The sequence below is a fragment of the Vulpes vulpes genome, chromosome 9 (genome assembly GCF_048418805.1).
Source record: "Vulpes vulpes isolate BD-2025 chromosome 9, VulVul3, whole genome shotgun sequence".
Taxonomy (NCBI): Eukaryota; Metazoa; Chordata; class Mammalia; order Carnivora; family Canidae; genus Vulpes; species Vulpes vulpes.
The window spans coordinates 97,999,136-98,022,358 of record NC_132788.1 but is presented as its reverse complement, the minus strand read 5'-3'; the positions used below and the strand labels follow the sequence as shown (position 1 = coordinate 98,022,358).

Below are 23,223 nucleotides of genomic sequence, written 5' to 3'. Positions count from 1 at the left end.
TATGTGGGCTGATGCACTTGTCGAGAGAGAGCGAGGAGCAGAGCCGTTGCTGGGCGACTGCGCTGGGGAGGGAGGGGAGACGGTGTTGCTCTCAATTTCCCTCTACCAGGGCGGGGGCTGGGGCCAGGGCACCGATGGGAGAGCCTGGGCAAGGGTGGGAGTGGCCTGGGCAGGGGGCAAGGAAGGGGGGTGTCTGGAAGTCAGAAGGGAACTGAGATGGAGGGAGGGAAATGTGTGGGCAAAAGTTAGGAAGGATGGGACCTGGGATGCCTGGGTGGCTCAGTGGTTGGGTGTCCACCTTTGGCTCAGGTCGTGATCTCGGGGTCCTGGGATTAAGTCCTGCATCAGGCTCCCCGTGGGAGCCTGCTTCTAACCCCCTGCCTACATCTCTGATTCTCTCTGTGTGTCTCTTATGAATAAATAAATAAAATATTTTTAAAAAGAAAAAAGGGGGGGATAGGACCTAACTGTGCAAGATGCTAATTTGAGGGATTTAAGGGTCAGGTTGGCATTTGGGGGGAAACTGGGGGAGGAGGGTTGCCAAGAGATTGGGGCAGTGGGCCTAGGAAGGGGTACATGGGTTTGAGTGGGGAACTGCCTCAATTCACTCGTGGGCTCGGGGGTCCTCGCCACCCTCTGCCTTATCTGCCGGTGTTCCCGGCAGTGGGCATGGCAAAGGCAGAGGTTGTGGGGGTGGGATGGTGAACACAGAAGCGTGGGAAGGCGAGCCGGGGCTCCTGGCCATGTGCAGGGTCCACTGGGAGGCTGCAAGGGCTTCATGCCACCGCTGATAATAACAGTGGTTTTCATAATACGTAGTATTTGTCAAAAATGACTACCCCAGGGGATCTCTGGGTGGCGCAGAGGTTTAGCGCCTGCCTTTGGCCCAGGGTGCGATCCTGGAGACCCGGGATTGAGTCCCACGTCGGGCTCCCGGTGCATGGAGCCTGCTTCTCCCTCTGCCTGTGTCTCTGCCTCTCTCTCTCTCTCTCTCTCTCTCTATGTGTGACTATCATAAATAAATAAATAAATAAATAAATAAATAAATAAATAAATAAATAAATAAAATAGAAAAAAAAATGACTACCCCAGGCCTCAAAGGCTGGGCTAGGGGCCACTCAGGAGTCCAGCTAGGGCCAGAGTGGCAGTGGTCATACCTAGCTTCCCGTCCTGCCCCAAAGCTGGCCCGTGTGTATGCTCTGGCCTGGGCACACAGTCCTCCGAGCCCTGAGGCCTGGGCCGGCGGCTGACCTTGCCCCCACCTCTCCCGACAGCTGCCGCAGTGGGAACCGCAAGAGCCTGGTGGTAGGAACACCCTCACCAACCCTTTCCCGGCCCCTGTCTCCGCTCTCAGTCCCCACAGGTGAGTGTGGGAACAAGCAAGCAGGGGCAGTGTCCTGTCTTTGCCCTCCCTGACTCAGTTTCCTCTGCCGTCTCCTCAGCAGGCAACAGCCCCCTGGATAGTCCTCGGAACTTCTCAGCTGCATCTGCTGTGAACTTCCCTTTTGCCCGAAGGTGAGTGAGTGGTCACTGGCTTGGAGGGATGGTGGCAGTGTGGCTGGTGAGGGGACAGGCAGGGGCATGCGCTTGGTGGCTGGACCTGCCTCCTCATTCAGTTTTTCCCCTCCCCTACCCCCTGCCCTCTGGTGGTCTCCCTCTGGCTTCTGCCCCTGGCAACCATGCACGGCCTTCTGCAGCCACATCCCACGCGTGGACAGGTAATTTCAGGGAGCCCTTGGGGAGGAGGAGGGCACGCCTTCCAATCTAAAAACTATTTTTTTTTTCCAATCTAAAAACTATTAATTCACCAAAAGTCACTAATTCACCTGATGAGAGCTGATGAAAGATGTATTGGGTATAGGCGCTTAAGTGTCATTTGTTCGCTTAGTACATTTTTTCAGCACTTCCTCTGTGCCATACCCCCTGCTGGGGGCTGAGGAGGCAAGGCTGGACTTCGGCCCTTGGGTTGCCAGTCAGGCTGGTGGGGGTGACCAGCAGATGTCCCAGCAGCTGCAACTCAGGGAAGTCAGAGCTTTGATGGGGTATGCGCTGGCAGCTGGGTCAAGGAGGACTTGCCAGAGGAGGTGTCTGCAGGATGAGGAAAAAACACAGTGGACTTGTTCACCTTGAATCTCTGTTCTCAGCCTTTTCAGAAGCCCTTTCCCTCCAACAGGGCCAGTGTCTGCCAGCCATGGTGTCTGTCCTTAGTCCCCACGGACTTAGAGCCACGGCAGCCATGCCTTCCTTCCAACTATTCTGGTTTCTCCTCTCTAGGGCTGACGGCAGAAGATGGTCCCTTGCATCCCTCCCATCTTCTGGCTATGGAACCAACACGCCCAGCTCCACCGTCTCGGTACCCACAGTCCCACCTTGGCCAGCAGACAGGCGGGTGCGAGGTGGGGCGGGACACGTCTTTGGTTTTTATCGAGGTTTGGATAGCTGTCCAGTCAGCATATATTCTGGCTGGCCCCTCTGTGCCCCATTCTGGGCAATGCATGGGTCCCTGAAAAGACTCAGCCTCCATCCCCCAAGCCCCTAGTCTGGGGGATACAGACATCCCCATTCCATGGGGTTTGTGCCTGGCCAGAGTGAATCTTGGGGTCGCCTAGGGAGGAGGCAGGGAGGCTTGCTGGAGGAGGGGGCATCAGAGCTGGGGTTTTGAAGGATGCATAGGAGCCAGGCAGGCGTGTATTGCCACCTAATGACCAGCAGACAGCCTGGGCCTTGATGGGTAATGTTGGGGTTCTGGCTTTGGCGCTGACTGTGAACTCGTGGCCCTGATACCCCCTCCTGCCAGTCGAGCTCATCCTCCCGGGAGCGCCTCCACCAGCTTCCTTTCCAGCCGACGCCGGATGAACTATGCTTCCTGTCCAAGCATTTCCGCAGCTCAGAGAGTGTGGCTGATGAGGAGGGCGGCCACCGCTCACCCCACCTCCGCCCCCGTTCCCGCAGCCTCAGGTGGGTCTGGACCTCTGACCCCAGCCCCTCCCTGGGCTGTCTTTGGGGCCCACATTGTGGCTTCTCCTCCATCCTGCCCCTGCCCCTGTCCAAGCTTGGCCACTGAGCCTTGACCCTTCCCTGGACTGGGCCTCTGGTCCCATGTCACAAGCTGACTGTCCGTCCACCCCCCCTCCCCCAGCCCGGGACGCACAACAGGGAACTTCGACAATGAAATCGTCATGATGAATCATGTGTACCGAGAGAGGTTCCCCAAGGTGGGCAGTGCCGATGGCCAGACCGGCCCTAACTCCCTTCTGTGTAGTTATCCCTCCATGGCACTCTGTCTTCTTGGCTCTGTCCCCCATCTGTCCATTTCTGTGTGTCCCTGTCTCTCTGTCTCAAACCACCCCTCCAACCTAGACATATTGCTTCTCCCCCTTCCGCCTCCCCCACCAGTTTTCTGACCCCATCACCCCCATCACCACGTCTCTCTCCCCAACTGTCTCTCTTGCCCCATCTGTGTGTTGCTCCCCAGCCCCGTCCAATGACCAGGTTGCCCCGTCCACCCTGCCCAGGCCACGGCACAGATGGAAGGCCGTCTGCAGGAGTTCCTTGCTGCTTTTGCGCCCGGTGCCCGGCTGGCCTTGGCCGATGGCGTCCTTGGCTTCATCCACCACCAGATCATCGAGCTGGCCCGAGACTGCCTGGCCAAGTCCGGAGAGGCACTCGTCACCTCCCGCTACTTCCTGGAGATGCAGGAGAAGCTGGAGCGGCTGCTGCAAGATGTGCGTGGGGGGCGGGGGTCTAGGGGTCCCCAAGCAGGGCAGGACCAAGGGCCTGCAGGTGACACCATCACCCACCTGCCCCCAGGCCCATGAGCGCTCCGACAGCGAGGAGGTCGGCTTCATTGTCCAGCTTGTCCGGAAGCTGCTCATCATCATTTCGAGGCCAGCAAGACTCCTTGAGTGCCTGGTGAGTCTCTGCACATGGCCAGGTGTGGGGCCCAGCAGAGTTGAGGCCAGACCCCTGATGGTGGTGCCGGGATACTAGAGAGAGTTCCCGCTGGAAAGAGTCTGGAGAGGGACACAGGGTACCTCCAGGCCGGGGTGGGCTACCTTCCCTGGGGAAGTGTGGTTAGGAGCCAAGACTTAGAGGGGAGGGTTGGAGCTGCCACTCAGGCTGCCCCAGGCAGAGGGAACCGCGTGTGCCAGGGCCTGGAGGTGGAACCAGGCGCCGGCTTACCAGGCTCTCTGCATGTGCAGGAATTTGACCCTGAGGAGTTTTATCACCTGCTGGAGGCTGCTGAGGGCCAGGCCCGAGAGGGCCAGGGCATCAAGACGGACCTGCCACAGTACATCATTGGGCAGCTGGGTCTGGCTAAGGACCCCCTCGAGGGTGAGCTGACAAGGGAATCGGGTGAAAAGAGAAAACCAAGGTCTGTCAGGGCACACCTGTGATTCAACTCAGGCCCAGGGACTGACCTCACGGTGCTGTACTGTCCTTTGTCTCTGTGGCCCTGCCCTCAGACACTTGTAGGGCCCACTGTGGGAAAGTGCCTAGGGTTCCTGGGTCTGACAGCTCCACATCAGACCCTCTGGCTTGCCAGGGTCCAGGAGCCTCATTGTCTTCCGGTGCCGAGTTAAGATGGGCCAGGGGGTGAGGGAGCCACCATTAGCGAAGGCATTCACATCATCCTACAAACTTTACAAAATGCTTTCCCGATTTCATCTGATGGTGGCCTAGGAGGTGGACTCGGAATCAGACAGGGCAATCCATGGGCTTGACCAAGCTGATCCAGAACTGCCCCCAGAAAGCTGAGGCAGGAAAACTGTGACGTGGTACCGGGGGGCATTGAACTTGGACCTGATGTGGTCATGGGAGGCTCTGGGAAAAGGTGATGTGTAAGCTGAGTCCTGGTGGTTGGAGAGGCGAGCAGGTACAGATCTGGACAAGAGAGGGGGTGAACCAGGAGGGGGAAGGGTGAAAGCAAAGGCCCTGAGGTGGAGCTGTGCCTGGTACGTGGGCAGAAGAGCGGGGAGGAGGGTGTGGCTAGAGTGGAGGAAGCAGGGTAGCTGGGAGGAGGTGACAGGGTTGACAGGGCTTTGCCACCAGTGGCCACTGTCCTTCTAACATCATTGCCATGTGATAATGGGCTTCCATTGTCCCCATTTGAAGCTGGAAAGACTGAAGCTCTGGGCAGATGAGGTTGAGCAGGGATTCAGACCTCGGAGGGGAGCCCAAGGCCAGACTGCTCGTAGACTTGCTGTGTGGCCACGGCTGCTCGGCCGTCCGAGGGAGATACTGCAGGTAGCGCTGTGGGTGGCTCCAGTGTCAGAGGAGGCAGAAAGTGGCCAGGCTGTTGGAGGCTGAGACCATGGGGCAGATCATGTACCCAGTGCCCCCAGGGGGGAATCCATTGAGTAAAAGGGGCTGTATTCAAACCCAGGCCTCCCTTACCCATGAGACTCCACTGTCCCATCCCAGGCCTGCCCTGCAACCATGAGACACTGTCTTCATTGCCATCATCACAGCTCATGTTCACCAACCACTCAGTTGGGGCCACTCCTCTGCCAAGCCCTAGGGCCAGAAAATAGGAGTGGGGGCTCCCTGGGCCACACCCTAAGCCAAGGAGGATATTAAGAGCCAAGACCCAGAGGGCCCATGTCACAACCTGTGTTAACAGGCCCAAGGCTTGGAGCCAGGATGATGGCTGTGCCGTTCTGAGGCTGGGCTTCCCACTGGTCCTTCTAGAAGTCTTCTCCGTCATTGCTGAGTCTGGCCTCCTGGGTTTGGCCAAGATTTGGACCTAGTAGGGGCTCAGTGGTGGCATCATGGGAGCTGGTCTGGGAGGCACCATGTCCCCAGCCCGGAATGAGCCCTGGAAGCCGTGGGAACTCTCTAGGGGATGGAGGGGCAGGGCATGGAGGCCCCATTTGAGGCTCCTCCCTTGTCTTACAGAGATGGTGCCTCTGAGTCAGCTGGAAGAGGGAGGACAGCCCCCAGCACCTGAGTCCCCAGAGGTAAGTCACAGAGCTTTGGCACTCCTGCCTGTCTTGTTCTTTTCAGGGTAGACCAGGCAAGTGTGGGAGAGGCTGGGTTTGTCAAGGTTTTGCATGTAGTAGGTGCTTAATAAATGCTTGTGACTTTAGGGAGAAGGTAGAGGCAAGTGAGACTACCCTGTCATGGCAGTTGGGCAGGACCGGGCTGGAGGAGGCACTGGAAAGGGAAGTTTGGGAGGATGTATAAGACTTTTCTGGAAGGAGGACGTGGCTTGAGCCAAAGCTCAGAAACTCAGAAGCTGAGCTAGAGAAGTTTGGAAGGAGGGAGTAGCATCAGATGCCAGGCCCAGTGGTTAGGACTTGAGGCCAGGGAGAGCCTGGCCTGCTCTGAGGTGGGGCAGGACCTGACCCCTTCCCACCCCCCAGAACCGTGCCCTCGTCGGCCCATCACGGAGGAAGCCATGTGAGAATGACTTCGAGACCATCAAACTCATTAGCAACGGGGCTTACGGGTAAGTCCTCAGGTCTCCCATAGACCCATTTCTCAGATGCCCATGGGGGTGACTGAGGTCCAGGTGGCCCCTGAGTGTGGAGATGGGGAAACTGGGGCTTGAAGAAGGAAGTAGAGATGCGGTACAGCCAGGCCAGAGCCTCAGATAGGCTCATCCATGGTCTAAGCTGGTACCTGCCCCAGGCAGAGGGAGTTCTAGGTATTTCAGGACCATGCAAGGAAAAAGGTGGCCACACAGTGGCAGTAGCGTGCAGTGAGCATTATTTTAGTGCCACTTTGAGAGATTCAGGTGGAGATGGGGTGGGAGGGGGAGTCCTTCACAGGACAAGGCTGTCCTGAGGGGGACTGGGAGAGGGGGCTCACGTGTCTGCGTGATGTTCTTCAGCAGCGTGGCCAGGAGTCTGGGTCAGACGCTCCAGCAGGCAGTAGTGGCTTGGGGTCCTGATAACCCAGGGTTTACCTTCTCGATGGCTAGTAAATTCGAGGCAGTTTTACTAGATAAGCAAACCTGCCAAGTTCTCAACGGTAAAAATCTGCTCATTTTGGCTCTGTGTAAAGCAGTTTGAGCCAGGTGCCAGGGGGCTTTTGAGCTAAAAGGTCTCAGTCCGCCATAAAGAAATAACCTGAGGGCCATCTTTGGCTTTTTGGTTTTGTTTTTTTTTTTTTTTTAAAGGTTTTATTTATTTATTCATGATAGACAGAGAGAGAGAGAGAGGCAGAGACACAGGCAGAGGGAGAAGCAGGCTCCATGCAGGGAGCCTGACGTGGGACTTGATCCCGGGACTCCCAGATGTGCCCTGGGCCAAAGGCAGGCACCAAACCACTGAGCCACCCAGGGATCCCCGATCTTTGGCTTTATGTGACACCAGGGAGGGCAGCTTAGACCCGTAGGGTGGCTGCTTTCGGAGAGGGGCTAGGTAAGGAGGAAGGGTATCCTGGATGCAGGGTACAGCACAGATAAAGGCCTGGGAGGTTGGGTTCTAGGCCCAGATCAGTTCCCATTGCCCACTGGGGCCTCAGTCTCAGGCCTTGGCGCACCCCCAGGGCTGTCTACCTGGTACGGCACCGAGATACACGGCAGCGCTTTGCCATCAAGAAGATCAACAAGCAGAACCTGATTCTGCGCAACCAGATCCAGCAGGTCTTTGTGGAGCGTGACATCCTCACCTTTGCTGAGAACCCGTTTGTGGTCAGCATGTTCTGCTCCTTCGAGACCCGGCGCCACTTGTGTATGGTCATGGAGTATGTGGAAGGTGAGGTCACCAGGGCTTGTATGCCTCCAGTGATGGGGAGCTCACGATCTACCTGAAAGAGAGTCTGTGCTTTGACCAAGCTGGGGTCTGCTTTGTCCTCCATGGGGTCCCAGCCTGCCTTGGGGGACCCTTGGTTTGTGGAGGGGGGCATCCTGAGGGGTCGGGGCTGAGGGAGCTCAAAGAGGAGTGTGAGGGTAGGACCCTGGGGTATAGAATAAGGATGAACATCTTAGGCAGGGGGACCGGTGAGCAGAGGCCTGAAGGCCAGAAGTAAGACCAGGGAAGGGAGGGAGATGTGGCACCGAAGGGCCAGGATGGTTGAGGGCAGGAGGAGTTGTGGGGTCAAGTTTGCAGTTTCAGAATGAGCAGGGCCTACAGGTGAGTGCAGGCGCGTGCATTGATCAAGGTGCTTCTGGGCAAGGAGAGAGAATGAGCATTTAGGAGACACCAGCTGTATACAGGGTAAGGGATTGTGCCCTCACAGAGCTGCTGTCCTGCCAGGAAGAATCAGGAGTCAGGGTTTGCCCTCTCTCCCACCCTTCTTGGCCCCCCTGGTTCTGTACAGACCAGGGACGTTTTGGAGGAGGTTGGAGGGGTAGGGGCAAGGCTATAGAACCCAGGGCCTCTGTGAATGCATCTGTGCCCCCCACAGGCGGTGACTGTGCCACGCTCCTAAAGAACATGGGCCCGCTGCCCGTGGACATGGCTCGCATGTACTTCGCTGAGACGGTGCTGGCACTCGAATACTTGCACAACTATGGCATCGTGCACCGGGATCTCAAGCCTGACAAGTGAGCAGCCTGGGGCCTGGGTGGGGGGCGGGGGGTGCAGAGAGGCTAGGGGTGTGGAGCCAGGGCTTCAGAGCTCCTCCTGTCTGGATTCGGCACCTGGGGCCCCTGGTGACAGGAAGACACAGAACAATGGTAGTGTTGGGCACCTGGTGTGTACAGAGGAGAGCAGGCACTTAATAGGCACTTGCTGTATGCAAGGGAAGGATAGCACATGTATGGAGCTGCTGCTAGGCAAAGAAAGGATGTGCACTTTAGGATGCCCAAAATATACAGGGGAAGTGATTGCTCACAGAGCTACTGCCACATGGGGAGAGAATGTGCACTTAGGAGGCACCATGTATATACAAGGAACCGGGATAGGCCCTTTGCAAGACCTAACATATGAATGAAGAAAGGGACTGTGCATGTCTTGAGCACTTGTTGTATGTTCGTGCAGGGAAGAAAGGAAGAGAACATGTTTATTGAGAGCCTCAAGATGTTTATTTTACTCTAGCACCTAAGAAGCACCTGCTGCATGCCAGGTTCCCTATGGGTAACTATAAGACACGTGTGTGAATGATCCTTCATGCTATGTAACTCCTGCACAATTTGCAAGGCACTTTTGTCTGCATTAATGGAGCAACTGCTGTTTATAGAGCAAGAGGCTGCTCTTCTATCAGGTGCCCTGTGGATACCAGGCAAGAACCTGGAATTTCTCAGGTTCTTGCCTTGTGGGGGTGTGAACATAAACGTCAGGAGCCGGCATGTTTTCAATCATCTGGCAGTTTGTGAGTGGCTTCGAAAACAAAGCAAATGTTTATTTGGCAGCTGCTGTATACCTGGGCGTGTGTTCATTTTCAGAAACCCAGATGGCAGTGTGACTAACTCCTCACACACTGGTGACCCTTTCTGATTTTTATAAGCACATTTAAAAAAAATCTGGTGCGGGGGCACCTGGGTGGTTCAGTGGTTGAGCAAGCCTTTGGCTTGGTCCTGATCCCAGGGTCCTGGGATAGAGTCCCACATCGGGCTCCCCACAGGGAGCCTGCTTCCCCCTCTACTTATGTCTCTGTCTCTCTCTGTGTCTAATAAAATAAAATCTTTATAAATAAATAAGTAAATAATCTGGTGCATATTTTTGGGCACCAGCTTCATAAGAGGTGGTTAGAGGAACAGTTAGTAGGCGATGGCTGTGTGCCAGGCCCAGAACACTCCAACTGCCTTTTTCATAAAGTTTTTGTTCTGAGGACAGCATTGAGTACCTACTGTCCATTTCTCAGATGAAGATACTTGCTCTGTGGAGGTCGGAACAGAAGTGTTAAGAGCCCTGCCTGTTTCCAGGGCATCTTGTAGTTTGCCAGTAGCTCAGAAGATAAACTGTGTATTTGGCACCTGCTGTATAGCTGGGCCTTGCTGCTCAATACTCTAAGGATGCTCTGTGCCCATCAGACCTCGGTGGATCATCCTAGAGTGGGGTGGGGTCTTCCAAGTTTCTCAACTCCAAGACAGGACCTGCCCCTTGCCCCTCCCAGGCTCAGGACCCTCATCTCCAAAAAGGAGAGCGCCCTGCCCCTGAGGGCTCAGCGAGGTAAGCACACATGACAGGTGCTTAAGAAAATAAGAAAAAAAAAATTTTTTTTCACTCTTTGGAAAATTTCAAATACACCCCAAGTGTATTCATTTGCTAGGGCCATAAGAGCAAAGTAGCACAGAGAAGGGAGCTAAAGCAACAGAAAAGTATTCTCACAGTTCTGGAGGCCAGAAGTCCAAGATCAGAGTATCAGCAGGGCTCCCTCTGAAAGCACCAGGGAAGGGATCTCTTCCAGGTCTCTCCCTCAGCTTCTGGTGATTCCTTGGCTTGTGACAGCATCACTCTGGTCTTCACATGGTGTCTGCCCTCTGCATGTCTGTGTCCACATGTCCCATTCTTTTTTTTAAGGTTTTATTTATTTATTCATGAGAGGCACAGAGAAAGAGAGGCAGAGACACAGGCAGAGGAAGAAGCAGGCTCCATGCAGAAACCCAATGTGGGCCTCGATCCCGGGACTCCAGGATCATGCCCTGAGCTGAAGGCAGATGCTCAACCACTAAGCCACCCAGGTGTCCCTACATATCCCCTTCTTAGAAGGACATGAGTCATAGCAGATTAGGGGCCACTGTAATCTAGGATGTCCTCGTCTTAACTGATTACATGACCATCCTGTCTCCAAATAAGGTCATATTTGTACTTACTGGGGGTTAGGACTTCAACATGTAAATTTGGGGGTACACAGTACAACCCAGAACAGAAGGCCCCAGCGCTCCACCCAACCCCTCCATTCCCCACATCTATCCTGATTCCAACACTTGGCCAGTCTTGCTTCTTCCCCACTTCCAGATCCCCTCTTCTCCCCCATGCTGGATAATTTGAAGCATATCCCAGGCATCATATCATTTCATTTATAAGAAGGAAAAAATTGGTCTTAAATAGCTCATATAGTCACTGTCCAAGAAATGAGTGTTTTTTAGACAGGCATATGCCCATAAGAACTCCAGAAATGTTGGTTGTCTTAACACTGGATGGCCCCAGGCCTGCTGTAAGCCCTTGGTTTTCACTGTACCTGCCAGGTACACCAAAATGGTTTTCCCCGGCTGCCATACATAGTAGCTGCTCAAGAAATATCCCTTATTTTTAAAAATAGTGGCTGCACACAGTAGGTAAACAGAGTTGTTTCTTTATACAGTCGAGGTATGCAGGATGTGCCAGATAAATGGTTTATGAAACATCTTGGATATAGACAGTGAGTTCTCTAGGAATTAAGCAGCAGGTGTACCAGGAGGTGCACGAAAATGTGACTTTTTAAAGATGATGCGTGTGATTCTATCACCTAGCCAAACGTTTATATACTTAAGATGATGGGAAAACTTGAACAGCAGGGTACATGGTAGGTGTACAGGTTTTTGAAAGTGGGTCTTCTCATGAGGTGCACAGAAATATTTGTGTGTAGCAGTTGCTTGAGGTATGTTCGTTTTCCAGCAAAGAATGAAATACTAAGCGTTTGCAAAGCGATTAGTTTGTTAAAAAAAAAAAAAGAAAGGACACACGTACAAAAATATATAATAGATCCCCCCAGTAGGTGCTCAGATGTTTTAACGCATAGTGGGGAGATGGTGTGATTCTCAGGAAAATTTGTATTTGAGCAGTAGAGCATACAGTAGGTGCTCAGTAGCAATAGCAGACGCATCCAGTAGATGCACCAAGATGTTTGCCAAATTTGAAAGACCTACTGGATCTTGTGATAATGTGCCCGTGTTGGGGAAGTGCTTTCAGATCCCCTTTTGGGAGTTAAGCTGCCCTGGCTGGACCCCAGCCCGCCTGGGATAGCACCAAGTTCTGGGGTGGCATGAGTGACCCCCCAGCTCTGAGTGCACCCCCCATCCCCCACAGCCTGCTCATCACCTCACTTGGCCACATCAAGCTGACCGACTTCGGCCTGTCCAAGATTGGGCTCATGAGCATGGCCACCAACCTCTATGAGGGCCACATCGAGAAGGACACCCGGGAGTTCGTGGACAAGCAGGTGTGTGGGTGGGCAGGTGGCCCTGGGTGCGGGACCTCCTCCCTCTGTCTAGATCCTGACCCTCAGGACACGGGGAGACTTTGCAGCACAGAGGAGAAAATGCACTGCCCCGCTCCCCACCGTAATTCTCCACCCCTGCTCCCAGCCTGGTGGTGGCCTCTCAAGTCAGAGGCCATCCTCCTTTTCCTGTTCTGCCCAATCCAGGTGTGCGGGACGCCTGAGTACATCGCACCCGAGGTCATCTTCCGCCAGGGCTATGGGAAGCCAGTGGACTGGTGGGCCATGGGTGTTGTCCTCTATGAATTCCTGGTGGGCTGTGTGCCTTTCTTTGGAGATACCCCAGAGGAACTCTTTGGCCAGGTGGTCAGTGGTGCGTTTCCCCCACCATGGAGTCTAGGCCCCCCTGGGGCTCTGGTTGGCAGTTTTCCCCACCTGTGCCAGGGAAGGGAGCAGCTCTGTGTGTGGGTTGGGCACCTACAGTGTGCCTAGCCCCGACCGAGTGCTGGGGACACAGCCAAGGGCGAGACAGACAGTGAGGGAGATACATAAGCAAATTACGGAACATCAGAGACAAAAAAAGGCAAGGCAGGGAGAAGCGGGAAGAGGGGAGGGGATGGAGGTTCCAGATGTGGTGGGGGCCTCATTAAATTGGGGGGGGGTCATGGAGGCCTCGCAGAGGAGTCTCCTTTCAGGAGCAAGAGGGAGCCACAGAAGTGGAAGACTGGGTAGGGGCCTGGTAGAGGGGTACAGCCAGAGCAGAGGCTGTGGGGTGGGACTGAGCGTGGTGTGTTGAAGGAATGGAGGAGGCCGATGGCTTGGTGTGCAGTGAGTGAGGGGAGGTGGTCAGAGGGGCTGCGAAGGGCTATCCTTGCCCTCTCACTCCCTCCTATTTTATTTTACTTTAGCGCTTACTTTATTATCCTTTATTTAGTTTATTTAATTTTTTTCCCCTCTCCTCATTTTAGATGAGATCATGTGGCCAGAAGGGGACGAGGCCCTGCCAGCTGATGCCCAGGACCTCATCACCAGGCTGCTTCGACAGAGCCCTCTGGACCGTCTGGGCACTGGTGTGTGAACATGGGGAGTAGGGTAGGTGGGTGGGAGGGGGGCTGGGGTAAACAAGCGCTCTACTTGAGAGGCTACATGATCTTGGGGACTTGGGGCTAGGGTTTTGAAGGATCCATAGAATTTCACCAGGACCTAGCATAAGACCTTGAAGAAATAACAGGTAGCTGGGGCTGATGCAGACAAGGGGCACTGAAGCTGAATATGGGAGCCTGCTAGGTCACCATGACCTGTGTCCTAAGGTCCTCAAAGGCCCAGCCCTGTGGATCCCATTGTTCAGAATTCCCTAGCCACCTAATTAATGGCTAAGGGATTATTTGAGATTCACGCAGCCACTAAGGTCATGTTCATGAGGAAACTCAGCTGCTGGAGAGGACCATGGCAGGTGAGGCTGGGAAATAGGATGCCTTCACACTGTCAGCTCCACTGCATGGAGTAGAAATGCATGAAAAAGGCCCAGGAAGGAAGCCCTCCTAGGGCTTTGGGGTTTCTCCGGGTGGTGGGATCTCAGAATCCACTGGAGGAAAGATCAGGGCCTGGGTTCCAGCCCCAGCTCTGTCCCTGTCTCAGACTCTGAGACAGCAGCTGCTCCCTTCGTCGACTCTATGGTTATGTGTTGGCCAAGTTCTGGCTCATAATTGGCCCAGGGGGCGATGGGGACAGGGACACGCAGGGCTGAGCCGGGCATGTCTGTAGGTGGCACCCACGAGGTAAAGCAGCACCCCTTCTTCTGGACACTGGACTGGGCTGGACTTCTGCGACACAAAGCTGAGTTTGTGCCACAGCTCGAAGCCGAGGATGACACCAGCTACTTTGACAGTAAGTGGGGACTGAGGAGGCGGGCTCTGCTGTCCCACAATTGCCTGAGACGGGGGGTGGGGGGTGGGGGGGTGGGTGACTGCCAGGGTCCCCACCCAAGCACCTCGCCCTGAGCTGGAGCTTCTGACTTCCTGCACTCTCTGAGAAATGAGAGCATGTCTGCTGGCAGCTGTGCCCCTGGCTGGTTTCCTGTGCATCTGGGTTCGGGAGGCCACGCATCCTCCTAGGTTGTGGGAAGGGAAACTGAGGCACTGAGTGTGGCATCCCTAGCAGTTTCAGCCTCCGGAGAGTCCAGCCCTGATGAGGCACAGAGCTCTGTCTATCACCCAGGAGGGTGGGGTGCTTTGCTGTGCTTGGTGGAGGGAGCCCCTCCGATACTGTGGGGGGGGCTCAGACAGATCTTCCTCTGCCCGCTTGGGGCTCCAGCAAAACAGATGAAACGCCCTTGGTTTCCAGCACCTCCTTCACAACTTGCTGTGTGACCTCGGGCATGTCAGCAGTCCTCTCTGAGCGTCTGTTTCCTCTTCTGAAAAATGGGGAGCATCCTGTTGAGATGCATAGTATTACCTAATTCTAGGTGACCCATCAAGGGTGAGGATACTGAGGGCAGACACAAGCATCCCACCCAAGATCCCACACATTGTAGGGACACAGCTGCAGTTTATTGCCAGGTACTCACTCTGCCACTCAAGCCTCCTATGGTCTCTAAATACACCAGACAGGGTCCCACCTCGATGCCTTTGCCCTGACAGTGTCTCCTCTCCTGGGACACCCTCCCCACACCAGCCCACAGCCCTTGCAGCCACCTCTGGGCCTCAGGTGGTCTACATGTGCCTTTCCCTCCTGCAGCACGCTCGGAACGTTACCGCCACCTGGGCTCTGAGGATGAGGAGACCAATGACGAAGAGTCATCCACAGAGATCCCTCAGTTCTCGTCTTGTTCCCACCGGTTCAGCAAGGTGGGCCCAGGGCCCTAGACCCCCTGAGCACTCAGGAAACATACCTAGCACCTAGGAAACGTTGCAAGATGTTCTGTGCGGGGGGCCTTCTACCTTTTTGTTGTTATTATGGTAAAAATACATATAAGATTTACCATATTAGCCATTTTAAACTGTACAGTTCAGCAGCATTTAATACATTCAGAATGTCAGATGCTCATCACCTCTGTCTAGCTCCAGAACCTTCCTGTCACCCCAAAGGGAGTCCCAGTTCACCTGAGCAGTCACTGCCCTTCCCTACCTCCCCTGGCCCCTGACAACCACCAGTCTGCTTTCTGCCTCTGGATTTGTCTGCTCTGGATATTTCACCTAAGTGGAATTACACATACTTTGGCCTTTCGTGTCTGGCTTCTCAGCACTCAGCACGATGCTTTCAAAAGGCTCATCCACAGTGTAGCCTGTGTCAGAGCCTGGTTCCCTTTTTTTTTTTTTTTTAAGACTTTATTTATTTATCCCTGAGAAACACAGAGAAAGGCAGAGACATAGGCAGAGGGAGAAGCAGGCTCCCTGGGAAGAACCCAATGCGGGACTTGATCCCAGACCCCATCATCATGCCCTGAGCCAAAGGCAGATGCTCAACGGCTAAGCCACCCAGGCGTCCCAGAGCCTCGTTCCTTTTTATGGCCGAGTTAATATTATCTTGGTAGCAGGGCCCCTCTGAGCCTTAGTGTCCCCATCTGTACAGTGGGCCAAAGACCCTGCTGTTTTTAGGGATGTGGTGAGTATGGGTTGAAGGAAGTGACTCACAGGGAAGCACCCAGCGAAGCCGGCTCTTCCCCAGGGGTGTGGCCGCCTGCCTCCCTGTCCTTACTGTCATCTCTTGCTGCCAGGTCTACAGCAGCTCCGAGTTCCTGGCCGCCCAGCCAACACCCACCTTCGCTGAACGGAGCTTCAGTGAGGACCGGGAGGAAGGCTGGGAGCGTAGCGGTGAGGGCGAGTGTGGCCGCCGCATGAGCATGGAGATCCGGTAGGTGGACCGGGGAATGTGAGCAGATCCAGCTTCCAAGCCTACTGGGAGATGGAACCACAGGATCTAACACAGGAGAAAGCTTCCCAGTGCCCCAAAGGGTCAGACACATGGGCCAGCGGGTCAGAGCCCTGCCAACGCGGCCCCCTGGCTTTGCGTCCCTAACCACACGGAGCATAGAGCGGCTATGCACCGTCATACTGCTAGGCTTTTGCTCGTACTCTTCCCTCTGCCAGAGTACCCTTTGCTGACAAACTCCTGTTCATTCTTCAAAGACCAGACTCGACAGAAAAATAATCCATGTCTGCTAAAGGATGAGTGTTGGAAGCTAGCTTTTAAAAGACAGATAGGAATTCTCCGGGCAGACCGAGGACCCAGCACACAGAAGGGACCTCAGTCTGCATTTACAAATTACCTCTGTTTCTAAGCTGAGAGTTAAAACATGGCCACTAGGGGTGATTGGGTGTCCCGGGGCGAGGGTACCTGGCGCATGTGACTTTGGCTCTTCCCTGCCACAGACTGAGATCCTGGACATCTTCTGGTTCTTCCTGCCAATCGTCCTCTTCCCAGCCTGAGCGGGGCCCCAGCCCATCCCTCTTGAATACTATTAGCCTGGACACAATGCCCAAGTTTGCCTTCTCGTCAGAGGATGAGGGAGTCAGCCCAGCCTCTTCGGGCCCCAAGAGGCCCATCTTCATTCTGGGCGAGCCTGATCCACCTCCAGCAGCCACCCCAGTGATGCCCAAGCCCTCAAGCCTTTCTGGTAGGTGAGGTCCAAGTGGGAGGGATACTATAGTAAAAGGTTTCCCAGAGGAGGGACTATTTGAGATGGGTTTTGAAGTAGGAGCTCTCCAGAGAGACCATTCACTTGTCTAATAAAGGTTTTAAGATTAGAGAGGCCAGGGCTCCCAAGAGGCCTTGGGCCTCAACTTTACTCCCAGGCTTGGGGTGATAACCCCAGTTCACTGGATCAAGATGGGACTGGAGAGGGAGATGAGGCTGGGGACTTCGAAGAGAGGCGTAGGGGTCTGATGGGTGGGGGAAGGCTTCTTAAGAGATGGGGACTTGAAGAGTGGAGCTTTCCAGGAATAGCAGCGCAGGAAGGAAGTAGGGGGAGAGGGAGCTGCCTGAAGAAAGGCCAGGAGGCTGAACGGTGTTCCCAGTGACTGGGGAGGAAGGGGCTTCGCCTCCTGAGTGGTGAGGTTGGCCAGGCTGAACCCCATCCCTGCTGACCTCTAGCTGACACAGCCGCCCTCAGCCATGCACGCCTACGAAGCAACAGCACTGGTGCCCGACACTCAACACCACGGGCCCTGGATGCTGGTCGGGGCCGCCGCCTTGGGGGCCCAAGAGACCCAGCTCCTGAGAAGTCTCGGACCTCCCCCAGCGGGGGCCGCGTGCCCAAGTCAGCGTCAGTGTCCGCCTTGTCACTCATCATCACAGCCGGTACCACGTGTCACCCAGCCTTGTCTTTGCTTGTCTGTCCATGTCTATTTTAACCACCAGGTTGGGGCCTACCATCCGACAGAAGGAGCTAGACCCAGGGAGAGGTGGGGGGACCGTGCTTGGGGCATTGGAGCAGCAGCAGCACAGCCAGAGGGGTCAGCTCAGTGGGAGGGTTGGGGAGAGTTGCCCGCCCAACCTTTGTCCCTGCAAGGGAGTGACCCCCTCCCAACCCTGGTCCTGCAGATGATGGCAGCGGCGGCCCCCTCATGAGCCCTCTGTCCCCACGCTCTCTGTCCTCGAACCCGTCATCCCGAGACTCCTCTCCAAGCCGAGACCCATCCCCCGTGTGTGGCAGTCTGCGGCCCCCCATTGTCATCCATAGCTCAGGCAAGAAGTACGGCTTCAGCCTGCGGGCAATCCGCGTCTACATGGGTGACAGCGATGTCTACACTGTGCACCACGTTGTCTGGGTGAGCAGGAACAGCAGGACCTGGCTTGAGTCCAGCTTCACCCTGGCAAGGCACTTTCACCTTCTAGTCTTAGGAGTGCAGACTTGCCTGCGAGGTTCTAGAGTCCAAGGCAGGGAACTGGTGGCACTTGGGTCTTTGCAGCCCCTCTTTCTTATGGGGAGGAGGTCGGGTGAGACACACAGGGATGGACAGAGGGGTAGAGACCTCAGTCCGGCATGAAGCTCCCATCCCATACCCACAGGTGCACAGTGGGAGTGTTGTCCCGCCTCCCCCGAGCCCAGAGCCTCTTCCCTCCCTGCCAGTCACTCTCTGAACAGCCCCTAAGGTCAGGGAAACAGCATGGGCGGCAGCTGGTTGCTGGGGTCCCACAGCTGAACCAGATGGCATGGGGTCTCCGGCTGTGGGGTCCCAGACCTCACAGCCCCTCCCACCCTGTCCCCACTGCCAGAGTGTGGAGGAGGGAAGCCCTGCCCAGGAGGCGGGCCTGCGAGCCGGGGACCTCATCACCCACATCAACGGGGAGTCGGTCCTGGGGCTGGTGCACATGGACGTCGTTGAGCTGCTATTGAAGGTACAGTATCCCCACTGCCTTTCCTGGGGCTCCCAGAACCCCCACACCTCAGGGCCCCCAGATCTGCCCCCACTGCCTACCCTCTGGTTTGCTCCTGTGACCCCCTGGCAGCTCCCAATTCTGTGGTTCTCCCCGTGGAACCACACATTTCCACACTTGGTCCCACCTCCAGGCCTTGCATGTCACCTCCCCTATGCCCAGGATATTCCTTCTTCTTTGCCCCCTGGGTGTGCCGACTCTTGGCCCTCCCTCTGGCTCACCCTGACCTTAGGAGGCCGGGGATATTCATAGTATCTTTGTCTTCCTCAGACCAGAGGACCTCGGGGGGCAGAGGCCTGGGGGTTGCGAGGGGGGTGCAGGCCAGGAGGCAGGGCCTTATTTGGACAGCTCCTAGGACCGGTGGGTGGGTGGGCAGCTCATTGCACGGATGGACAGATGGTGGATGTTGTATCTTTGGCCCACTGGGTGATGGGTCATTTGTGGATGGATAGGATCTGGGGCTTTGATGGAGGAGGAGAGAGGTGGGTAGATGGGTGGCTCACTAGATGGGAGGCCCCCAGGTGACTCCTCACCATCTCTCCCATAGAGTGGCAACAAGATCGCCCTGCGGACCACAGCCCTGGAGAACACCTCCATCAAGGTGGGCCCCGCCCGGAAGAATGTGGCCAAGGGCCGCATGGCACGCAGGAGCAAGCGGAGCCGCCGGCGGGAGACCCAGGACCGGTGAGGCAGGGTGGGCCCTCCCTGGAGTGTTGGTGGAGGACCCGTGGCACAGCTCCATGGGCTGCTGGGGGCGTGGGTTCTGAAGCATCAAGTCTCTCACTTGCAGGCGGAAATCACTTTTCAAGAAGATCTCCAAACAGTCCTCTGTGCTGCACACCAGCCGCAGCTTCTCCTCTGGCCTCCACCACTCCCTGTCATCCAGCGAGAGCCTCCCAGGGTCACCCACCCACAGCCTCTCCCCCAGCCCCACCACACCTTGCCGCAGCCCAGCTCCCGATGCCCCAGCAGGTAGGTGTGCTCCCCAGCGCCACCCTGGGGTGACCTGGCCCCATTGAGGGAGGCACCAGGGTTTAAAGGAAGGGAATGACATAATAGAGGAAATGAGGTGACCAGAAGGGCCTTCCAGGGCAGCCTGGAGGTGGTCGGAGACAGGTGTGAGAGCAGAGAAGAGGGTTCCCAGCAGAGTGAGCATCATGAACAGAGGCAGCTGGACGGGAGGGTTGTGAAAGCAGGGGAAGGCCGGGGAGGGAGGAAGTTGGGAGATGGGTGAGGCCAAGGAGCTGGGCTTGCATTGGTGGGCAGGTGGGAGCCATGGTGGATGTGTGAGCTGAAGGGGGCATGTTTTAGGGGGGTCTGTTTTAGAAAAATCTTCTGAGGCAGGAAAGGATGGTGACTTGGCCCATTGCTGAGAACCCTCAGTCACAGCCAGCCAGACACAGACACCCTGAGCCCCACTGGGTTAGCATCCAGCTGAAGGGAGGAGCAGGCTGGGGCAACCCAAAGGGGAAGCAGGGAAGGCCTCCTGGAGGCCTGGGCACCCCAATTGCTATCCCTCTGACTCACCCTGACTTCATGGGGCCGAGCGTATCCGCCATCTTTACTTTCCTCAGACCAGGCATCCTCTACGGCTGAGGCTTGAGGTAGAGAGGTGAGCAGAGGTAGATGTGGGTGTGTATCTTTGGCGCATTGAGGTGATAGGTCTGTAGATGAGAAGTGGGTGGATAGGAACTAGGGCTTTGATGGATGAGTAGGAGTTCACCAGATCTAAGCCAAGGGAACAGCCTGCACACAGAACATGAGGCAAGAAAAGCAGGACTACTGGGTGGCCATGGGGTTTGGCAGGTGCGCTCAGTCTCAGGGCCCCACCTCAAGGCTGGAGACATTGACCCTCATCTGTCACCCACAGACGCTGCATCCCCTCCCAGTGTCTCCCCGAGCTCCAGCAGCCCTGCCTCCCCTGCCGCCGCTGGCCACACCCGGCCTAGCTCCCTGCATGGCCTGGCCGCCAAGCTCGGACCACCCCGCCCCAAGGCCGGCCGCCGCAAGTCTACCAGCAGCATCCCGCCCTCCCCGCTGGCCTGCCCGCCTGTGCCTCTGCCCCCACCCCGCTCACCCTCACCCCTCCCCGGGCACCCACCCGCGCCCACCCGGTCTCCACGGTTGCGCCGGGGCCAGTCAGCTGACAAGCTGGGTTCAGGTGAACGGCTGGATGGGGAGCTGGGGCGCCGCGGCCGTGGGCCAGACTCGGAGCTCGTGGTCATGCGGCGGCTACACCTGTCCGAACGCCGAGACTCCTTCAAGAAGCAGGAGGCGGTGCAGGAGGTGAGCTTCGATGAGCCTCCAGAGGAGGCCGCCGGGCCGCTCACCTCCGTACCACAGATTGCTGTGGAGGGCGCTGAGGCTGTGCTGGGAGCCCTTGGACCTGCCGGGAAGGACTGATCCCTCCCACCTGGCCTCTCCCTGGCCTAGAAGTGGGGCTATTTTTTGTGCAATGTTTTTTTCCATGAAGTGACTTCTGGATGGAGACTGAGCCACCAGACTATGACACCTGGAAGGCAAGAAGCCATCTCGGTCCTTACTGGAAGACGGAGACAGCACCTCCTTTGTGTTCTGGTGCAGATCGGGGGCCGTAGGGGCAGGAATGGGGGACAAGGGTGGCATTGTAAATAGCAGCAAATCCCTGCGACTAATTTATTACTTTTTATAAGCGATAGGTAGACTGAGCTGCCATTGTGAAGGTGGCTGCCGGGGTCCTGCCCCTTGCACTTGGGACCCCATTTGCAGACGCTGCCCCCTGGGCTCAGAAGGAAGCACTTTGGAGAAGTCATGTATGTTCATGTTTTCTAGGTTTTCTGTATTTTTTAGGGTTTTTCTTTTGTGTTACTTGATCCCATCCTGGCCCAAGACCCACCGATTTGAGGGGATACAGGCAAGCTTATGTGTTCGGGCCCAGTTTGGATATGACTTGAAGAGTCTATAAATGATTCCCCTCTACCACAAAACAAAGCAATCTCAAAGACGGACTGGATTCTGAAAGCTACTTCTCACTATCATAGCCTCCATCCCTAGGCCAGTCTTGCTAGTTTGCTTCTAGTCCTGAAGGCTTCAGCCTAGAAGAGGTTGTGGCAACGGAGACTTTGATGGATGCGTAGGAATTTACCAGATCTAGACAGAGGGGTCATCCATTCCACAGGGTGACACTGATGCCCTGGGAGGGAGACTCAGGACTCCCGAGGGTACTGGGAATGAATGTCCACCCTGCACAAGATTTGGTGTTTGATGCTGACCAGGGTGAGCCCTTGACCATGATGTGTCTGAAATGCCCTATGGTGATCCCTCAGTGTGTCACAGCCTTCCTAGAATGAAATTCAAGTGAGAAAACCCACCTAGGGGGCAATGGAGCCCAAGTTGGAATCTTGGCTTCCCTGTGTGGCTCTGGCAAAATGGCTTTCCCACTCTGTGCCTCAGTTTCCTTGTGTTTACAAAACTAATCACAATGACTATTTATTAAGCATCTACTCTATGCCAAATGCTTTTACTCGTGGCTTCTCCCTCAGCCAGCCTTGAGAAGGCTGCAGGTGGTGTCGTCATCCCCATTTTACAGACAAGTAACTGAGGCCTGGTGAGGGGTGGAGACTTATCCCACACTCACCTAGTAAAGAATCATGCAGCCAGGTCCTATGGTGGGCCTCGTCAACAAGGGAGCTTGAATGGAGAATCTGGGGCCAGATACAGCTAACTCCCATCTCCAGCTCTCTTTCCCAGGATGCTGTGTGACCCCCTGGGTATCACAGACAGAGCCTCCATTTCCTATTTGGAGGTGCCTGGCAAGATCACTGTGCCCTACATGGTGAGGGCACTTTGCAGGCACTGTAGCCCACTCTGCATCCCTCCCAGAGACCCCCACCCAGCACTGGCTTGTGTTGGAGCTAGACCGAGGCTGTGCATGACTTGCTCCCTCCTTCCATCCTGGAGCTGACCGTGAATAAAAGCCCACACTTAAAAAGAGGAGGTCCAATGTCTGGATTTGTGAGGGGCAAAAGAAAGGGGAAAGGGAAGAGTGTGGTGGGGACAGGGTGAAAATTGGCTTCATTTGAAGGGGTTTTGAAGTCTGCATAGGAGTTCACCAATGAGATTTCCCCCTGATGCCTTCTCAGGTCCCTGGCCTCCTGCTGCCCTCTCCCTGACTACCCATCATTAAGCTCCGCCCTTAAAAGCTCCATCCAGACACTGATCTGGGGCCCTGAGCCGTGTCAATAAAATAAATAAACCATCTTTGTGTCCTTTCTACACAGGTTTTTGCTTGGACTGTGCCCTATCCCCACCCGCCGGCCCCTGCCCCCCAACCCGCACCTGTACCCAGCACAGCTCCAGTGCGGTTACTTCCTGAGCTCTGGGTAGTACCAGGAACCTTTGGCCACGCCCCCCCGCCTCCGAGTGTCTTCGGCTATTTCCGGAAATAATCGTCGCGTCTGGGCCCTGTTGGGCGTGTTCTAGCGCTCGTTAGGCTGCAGTCCGTTCAGCGTTTCCGGACGCTCTAGGCTGCCATGGAAACCGCTTCCAAACCTGGCCTAGTCGGCTTTCCTGAAAAGCTCAGCTTTCTGTGGCGAGCTCCTTTCCCATCCCACCGCCTCCTCTTCCCTAAGCTCGGGGCTGCCTCACCCGCCCTCTGGAATCATCTATTCTTCGGCAATTTCCGGAAGTTGGCGGTCAGTCTCTGGGTCTAAACTCCCAGGGCCTCTATCTGGGTCTAGGCATACTCGGTTCTTTCCAAAACTCTCCGCAGTCTGGAGGCTTAGCCTCTGTTCCATCAGTTCAGCTGGAAGGCGCACAGTGCTTTCCGGAATCGCT

At 55.8% G+C, this 23,223-nt stretch overlaps 1 protein-coding gene across 40 annotated transcripts in view; it reads left to right on the top strand.

Annotated features, from left to right (window-relative positions):
- The window catches only part of MAST3 (microtubule associated serine/threonine kinase 3), a 39,383-nt gene extending 16,736 nt beyond the window's left edge, over positions 1–22,647 (top strand). For 5 of the 40 annotated variants that reach the window (XM_072721218.1, XM_072721213.1, XM_072721237.1 and 2 more), the window contains 26 exons: positions 1,275–1,363; positions 1,443–1,515; positions 1,698–1,718; positions 2,275–2,353; positions 2,798–2,958; positions 3,140–3,215; positions 3,516–3,725; positions 3,811–3,912; positions 4,203–4,335; positions 5,899–5,960; positions 6,366–6,451; positions 7,495–7,703; positions 8,356–8,494; positions 11,901–12,033; positions 12,238–12,403; positions 12,999–13,100; positions 13,795–13,917; positions 14,767–14,876; positions 15,746–15,882; positions 16,401–16,645; positions 17,122–17,328; positions 17,572–17,798; positions 18,247–18,369; positions 18,956–19,092; positions 19,199–19,380; positions 20,279–20,944. In XM_072721218.1, the coding sequence (XP_072577319.1) occupies positions 1,275–1,363; positions 1,443–1,515; positions 1,698–1,718; positions 2,275–2,353; positions 2,798–2,958; positions 3,140–3,215; positions 3,516–3,725; positions 3,811–3,912; positions 4,203–4,335; positions 5,899–5,960; positions 6,366–6,451; positions 7,495–7,703; positions 8,356–8,494; positions 11,901–12,033; positions 12,238–12,403; positions 12,999–13,100; positions 13,795–13,917; positions 14,767–14,876; positions 15,746–15,882; positions 16,401–16,645; positions 17,122–17,328; positions 17,572–17,798; positions 18,247–18,369; positions 18,956–19,092; positions 19,199–19,380; positions 20,279–20,811 (3,865 nt within the window). In that variant the 3' untranslated portion in view covers positions 20,812–20,944. Of the gene's footprint in view, positions 1–1,274; positions 1,364–1,442; positions 1,516–1,697; positions 1,719–2,274; positions 2,354–2,797; positions 2,959–3,139; positions 3,216–3,475; positions 3,726–3,810; positions 3,913–4,202; positions 4,336–5,898; positions 5,961–6,365; positions 6,452–7,494; positions 7,704–8,355; positions 8,495–11,900; positions 12,034–12,237; positions 12,404–12,998; positions 13,101–13,794; positions 13,918–14,766; positions 14,877–15,745; positions 15,883–16,400; positions 16,646–17,121; positions 17,329–17,571; positions 17,799–18,246; positions 18,370–18,955; positions 19,093–19,198; positions 19,381–20,278 lie in introns of all 40 variants that reach the window. The other 35 variants (XM_072721220.1, XM_072721215.1, XM_072721236.1 and 32 more) reach the window with 13 other exon arrangements.
- Positions 22,648–23,223: the final 576 nt, after the last annotated feature.